This window comes from Myotis davidii, unplaced genomic scaffold (assembly GCF_000327345.1).
Source record: "Myotis davidii unplaced genomic scaffold, ASM32734v1 scaffold332, whole genome shotgun sequence".
In the NCBI taxonomy this organism is placed as follows: domain Eukaryota; kingdom Metazoa; phylum Chordata; class Mammalia; order Chiroptera; family Vespertilionidae; genus Myotis; species Myotis davidii.
The window spans coordinates 1,423,404-1,430,260 of NW_006285779.1; the positions used below are offsets into that span (position 1 = coordinate 1,423,404).

Below are 6,857 nucleotides of genomic sequence, written 5' to 3' on the forward strand. Positions count from 1 at the left end.
ATGTCCTCCATTAGTTTGCTTTCCTCCATTTCTTTCATTTTTGACATGTTTTTTTGTCTCCGCATTTTTGGCTGACTGTGATGACCCACTGTGTCTACAGTGGAAGAACTGCTGTGCTGGAGACACCCTTATGGGGTAGAACTTGCTTCAGTGGGCCTTTGGTGCTCACTGAGTCTGCTTCTTGAGTGTGTCCCTTATGGATGTGAGGAGTTGAAATCTGGTATCTCACCAGGGGTACCCTGGCTCCTGGATCTCCAAGTCAACCACTGTGTGAGTCCACCCAGCAGGAGCTACAGCGAATCAGCAGATTTCTCCTCTTTGTTTGGGGTTTGGAAGTTTTGGAGCTCTCTGACCCAGCTGCAGCTTGTTAGGTTAAGCTGCAAAAGTGCAGGTGATTCCTTTTCGCAGCTGTGCACAGCTAGGTTGGGGATGTAAATTGAGTGGGGCGGGGTCCCAGAGAATCACCAGGGCGGAGAAAACAGCAATGGCTGTTGTCAGCCTCTCCGTGATTCCGCACGTCTCCGCTACTCTGCGTCTCTGTGTCCAGAGTCCCTCTGCATCCAGAGTCCCTCTGCGTCCCCAGGCCCGCGCCCCCACAGCAGCAATGATCCCTGTGAGCAGCTCTACGAGAAAGCCGCCCTCGCTTTCCGACCTGCTGCAAGACAATCCAGTTTCTCCCTGTAGGAGTCTGGGCCCCCAGAGTCTCGCCGTAAATGAGTTCAGTGCATTGGAGAGCTTGTATCCCCTTCCGATTGAAAAAAACCACGCACCCAGGTGCAGCCGCCTCGCGAGCGCCTTTGTACCTCTGTTCTTGGTGCCTCTGCACCTCCTACCCGGTCTCAATGTGCTTTTTTCTTTCCTTCTAGTTGTAGAACTTCCACTCGGCCAGCTTTCCCGTGGTTCTGGATGATAGCTGTTTTGTCTTATAGTTGTAGTTGTGGGGGGCAGCACGTACAAGTTTATACCTTATACCACCATCTTGGTTCTCCTAAAATCAGAAGTATTGATGTTGAGATTGTGAAGTAATTATAATCCACATAAGTAAAATAAAATTTTATACCAAATAATCAGAGTGATAGACATATTAGAGAAGCATTTAGAACATGCTTCCAAAACAGTCTTGTTTTCCACTTAGAGTTTTATTTTTAATTTTTTTCAGACAGTCACATATTCAGGGGAAGTTTGTATTTGGAGGATAGAGGATGGTACTTGTATCAGCAGGCTTTCTCTAAATACACCTGTAAGTATGCCTTATAAATGGACTTCTAAAAATATATTGCATTCTAACCCAATCTACTTTACATATTCACCTGTCAATAGTCTGTAGCAATACAGTTTCGGATGCCTTATTGCATTTTTACCTTATATATTTAGAATAATTTTTGTGTATATAGTATATTTTATAGCCCAAAGGATGGAACTTGAGGCACTACATTGGTATATAGGAAAGGAAAGGTTTTTCTGTGGTTGCAGTTATTTATGAAATTCTAATGGTTTCTCTCTCATTCACGGTGTAATTTCATTGTGGATTGACAGGGTCTCTGCTCCACATAGACTCTCAGGGAGATAGGCCGATGGAGGCCCCTCCAACAGAATAGCTCCTTGGTTCATGGCATGGGAAGAGAGTGTGAGAGGGTCTTGAATTCGCAGTTAAGTGCTTTTACTCAGAAATAAAATATGCTCTTGGCCATAACTAGCTAAATGGTCCCATCTAAGCTCAAGGGGATTAGTTAGAAATGAAAGAAAATTGCCATTGTAAGCAGCTTGAACCAAAAATTAAAAAGTAGGGGTTTGGGATCAAAAGGTTATAAAGTATAGAAATTGTCTGGCCTCAGTTGAGGCTCAATCCAGCAACTCAAATGGTATTACCAAGAACCTTGTTTTTCTGTCTGAGTACCATGTGTTTAGTTTCATCTTAGGCTTCATTTAGTGATGCCCAAATGCCACAGGTGCCACATCAGACTATCAGGAAAGAGAGCCTGCTACAGTGGGAGGAGGAAGAGAAAGGAAGTTTCTCCTTTTAATTTATTTTTAAAGTTTCTCCTTTTTAGAAGGCTCAGTAAATGTCTTCTAATATCTTAATACATCCCTGCACTAATCACTGTGTACAAGGGGATGAGAAATGCTCATTGGCTTAAGCTCAACCCTGAAATGAGTCAGATCTATTCCACTCAACCCTGAAAATAGGAGAGGGTTTCTCAGTGGATATTCACAAAATTGTCTAGTAGTTACTTGGAAACAAAGTACAGCATAGTGAATATATTCAATCATATATGTAACTATGTATGGTACCAGATGGATACTTGAAATATTGGGGGGACAACTTTGAAAAGTATATGATTGTCCAATCACTCTGCTATATATCTGAAACTAATACAAAATAATGTTGACTGTAAACTAATAAAATAAAATTAGCCTGGCTGGTGTGGATCAGTGGTTGAGCATCAACCTATGAACTAAGAGGTCATGGTTCAGTTCCCAGTCAGGGTGCATGTTCAGGTAGTGGTCTCGATCCCTAGTGGGGGATGTACAGGAGGCAGCCAATCTATGTTTCTCTCTCATTGATGTTTCTATCTCTGTCTCCCTCACTCTCTAAATAATCCATAAAAACATGTTTTTAAAAAATCTTTAACATTCTATAAAGATGTCGAAAAGGTGCTAGGAATTTATTTAATTTCTTATTTTATTTTTAATTATTATTGGTGTAATCTTATAACCATTTAGGGATGAAAATGAAGCCATTGCTTAAAGTTCAAGAAATTTATTTATATTTTTATCATTCTAAGTTTAGGATAGAAGAATAAAATGTACAGATTCTTGAGACTTATTATACAATTGGTTAGTTCAGGAATGTTGAATAGATAATTTGTCATACCACACAACATGAGCCACTCTTTTCTAATTCTTTTCCAATAAACTATAGAATTCTTTTTTTAAAATATATTTTATTGATTTTTTACAGAGAGGAAGGGAGAGAGATAGAGAGTTAGAAATATCGATCAGCTGCCTCCTGCACACTCCCTACTGGGGATATGCCCACAACCCAGGTACATGCCCTTGACCGGAATCGAACCTGGGACCTTTCAGTCTGCAAGCCGATGTGCTATCCACTGAGCCAAACCGGTTTCAGCTAAACTGTAGAATTCTGATGTGTAGGAGATCTGGCTTCGTTTTTTTGTTTTGTGTGTGTGTGTGTGCGTGCGTGTGCATGTATGTGTGTGTGCTTGTTTGTGGGGTTTTTTGGCACCATGAAGTTAAGCATCTGGAGCTTATTTGAACAGACGACAGTTCTGGCTTGCTCGCCCTCCTCCTTCACTGCGGCAGTGGGGACTGTGAATGGCTCTGTCCACTTCATTGATACCCTGGAGACCGCATCCCCTGAGGAAATTCACATGGTCCATCTCTCTGACAGCGAAATTCAGCACCTCCTGTAAGTACTGCTTGCTTCTGGCAGCAATGTTGTTAGACCTGTCGAGAATTCCAGTGAAGCCATAATTCCTTTACATTTTAAATTTTAAGTATGTTTTTGGAAATTAATATATTGACCCTGTTCAGTGTTAAAAAAAAAAAAAAGCACAGAGAGATGTGTAGTGAAAGGTGTCCTACCCTTGTCCCTGAACCCCAGTTCTCTCTGGAGGGAGCCTGTTCCCAATTTCTTGTGTGTCTTCTTTCCAGAGATATTTTATCCATAAGCAAGCAAAAAAAAAGATGCACACTTTCTTTTTTACACAAATAATTATCAAGCACTTAGAGTGTGCCAGGCACTTCTATTGTATTAACTTTATGAGATACCCGTATTGTCTTCACTTTACAGATGAGGAAGATGAGCACAACGAGCTTAAATAACTTGCTTAATATTACACAGGTGTACATGGCAGATGTGGGGATCAGAGCCCAGGCAGTGGGGGTCCCGTCGTTGCCTTTCTCTAAATAGGAGGAAACCATATACAGTGTTCTCCATCTCCTTTCTTCTCCTTCTCCTTCTCCTTCTCCTGCTCCTGCTCCTGCTCCTGTTCCTGCTCCTGCTCCTGCTCCTGCTTCTGCTTCTGCTTCACTTATTAGTGTATCTTGTAGAATGTTTTCTACCCACACATAAAGACCCTCCTGGTTCTTTTTTTACAGATATATAGTATTTTATTATACAAATGTACTATCATTTTTAGAAGACAGCATATTGGTAGGCATTTAGATGATTTTAAATCTTTTGAAGCAAGACTTAAGAAGATAGCATAGAGACATTGGGTTTGGACTCATGTATTATTATTTATTTATTTATTTTGTTAGTTTATCATAATAGTAGTTTTACTAAGAACTGACATTTGTGTCCTGTCACACATTGTAGCTTATTGAATGTGATCCTCGTCCCACCATTCAGGAAGGTATTATGCTTGTGCCTATTCCACAAATGAGGGAATTTAGGTTCAACAACCACCCTCCAGTTACACCTCTCCTCAGTGCCATGTTTTTCTGCATCCTCATATACTAATTTGTATTTCCCCACTTTTTCTAATTGGATGAAGGTGGAGAACCATTTCACTACATCCTTCCTCCTGCCAGGTACTAGTCCTGAAGGGTACTGACATGTACTCATCACTTATTTCAGAATTGCTTATTTCCACTTGAAATATCTAGAAAGCTCTGTTGTTGTATTTCATTCACTTATCCTATATAATAAAACCCTAATATGCAAATCAACCGAATGGCAGAACGACCCATCACTATGATGCACACTGATCACCAGGGGGCAGATGCTCAATGCAAGAGCTGCCCCCTAGCAGTCAGTGCACTCCCATAGGGGGAGCACCGCTCAGCCAGAAGCTGGGTTTACCTAAGATGACAGCCAGACATCCCCTGAGGGGTCCTGGACTGCGAGAGGGCGCAGGCTGGGCTGAGGGCCCCCCCACCCCAATGCATGAATGTCATGCACTGGGCCTCTAGTGATGAAATAATTGCCCATCTTTAAGTGAATCTTCTTGACTGTGTTGAAATTTGGAAATAGCATTAACCTAGAACGTAATGATTACATTTATACATACTCGTTTGGCTTTTATAAGGTCAGATAATATTGAAAAATCTCAGACTATAAGAATGACTGGTTTTGAATGGATCTCTGTGCTGTTGTTCAATAAATATTTACCATCTTATTAGTGAAACAAGTAAAATCAGATTTCTTCTTTTCCAGTTATGACCAGCGAGGACTGTTTCTATTAGCTGGGACATTACAAGGATACATCTTTGTTATCAATGCCAAACCCTCAAGCTCATTTCAGATTTTTGGATACATAGGTACTTCATAAAACGCTTATTAATTTAAAATATTGGTCACTTTATTCCAAAGAACTTAAGGTGGTGAAAATGAGGCTATAGTTATTATAGATAATTATAGATAATTTTTTGTGTCTTATTTTCTAAAAGAGAAACATTTAAATAACCGTTAAAAGTTACTTAGGAGAACTCCTATATCATATTTAGAGGTGTTTGGTATATCTGCTTGGTACATAGTTGACACTAAATAAATTTTCTTGTATCAATCAATGAATTAATTAATGAAATGGCTAAATATTCCTAATGTTATTACAAAGAGACGTTTGATTGTTTATCCCTGAAATATTTTTAAAAAATAATATTTGACCTCTATTTAATAAAGATATTTAAAGAAAGTTTTATGACATGAGTCTTTAATGTTACTGTACTTCTTTAAACAAAATGATATCCAGCTTTTTTCAATAATGTTTATTTAAATACCCAAGTAAACCACATTTGTAGAGGCAAGATAGCACTTATATGATAAGTACTTTAAATACTAAATACATATATCTATTTCACCTGAATATATTTTTAAAATCCATTCACCTACTAGGTATAAAATGCAGAGATCCAATTATCTAGGTTTCTGGAGGACAAACTAGTCCTCTGTGTTTCCACCGCACACACCCTCAATACCTTGACTAAGATGCAAAGAACACTAAAGGCTACATTTGTCCAATATTGGGAGTGGGCAAACCAGCTAGAGTGGGTGTTCCAGGGGCCAGAGCGTGCAAGTGTTCTGAGTTTGGTAGGCCTGGAGGATTCCCTGGAGTCCTCCCTGCCTGGGAAAGACGCTGAGCCCATCAAGCTGGGTTGAATTGGCCAACCCAGACATCTTATCAGGAGGCCCCCTTCTCTGTTCATCACTTACTACGTTGAAAGATCAGTTTAAATATCTAGTAAATTTGGATCTAAAGATTTAGTGAAGGCAATTGTATAATGTGATCTCTTACTTGGGAAGATAAAGACTCCTTAAGCACTTGTGGTGTTGATCTGTTTTCTTTCAGAGGTGATCAAAGGCATTTTACAGATATCCACGGTGTCTGTTTTGGAAACAGACATAGTAGAAGTGATGGTGCTTTCTCTACTTCCAGCGACAGGACGGAGCAGGCTGGAAATATTTACTCTGCCTAAAATACTACCACTAGGTAAAGAAAAACCAAGCAACCAAGTCTGTCCTGGACCCAGACAAGTAGTTGCTATAGCTTTGTTTTTCTGCCTCTTCTGATAGCATCGCCCCTCCCCCTTAACACATGAAGAGGTAAAATGGCCATCTTTTGCACATCTTACAAAGTGAAACTAATGAGGCTACTAAACAATATGAAATGTGGGCTTTTCTAGGCCTTGTCATTCATATGAATCTATCAAATTACCAGGGAAAAGAAACAGGATCAACTAACACTTTTGTCAAGTTGATGTGCCATTTTGTGGTGTCTCTTTTTGTAATTTTAAATATATATAGTCAAATTCATCTAGGGTGCTGTGGAGCTACTTTCACTGATGAAATTCTAAAGAAAGCTTTCTGGCCAGAGGTCTGATAAAATAGACAC

At 39.8% G+C, this 6,857-nt stretch overlaps 1 protein-coding gene across 1 annotated transcript in view; it reads left to right on the plus strand.

Moving 5' to 3' along the window:
* CFAP43 (cilia and flagella associated protein 43) overlaps positions 1 to 6,857 on the plus strand; it is a 74,993-nt gene that overhangs the window by 24,805 nt on the left and 43,331 nt on the right. Inside the window, exons 10-13 of the mRNA XM_015559284.1 lie at positions 1,160 to 1,240; positions 3,282 to 3,430; positions 5,183 to 5,286; positions 6,315 to 6,455. Coding sequence (XP_015414770.1) covers positions 1,160 to 1,240; positions 3,282 to 3,430; positions 5,183 to 5,286; positions 6,315 to 6,455 — 475 coding nt within the window. The remainder of the gene's footprint in view (positions 1 to 1,159; positions 1,241 to 3,281; positions 3,431 to 5,182; positions 5,287 to 6,314; positions 6,456 to 6,857) is intronic.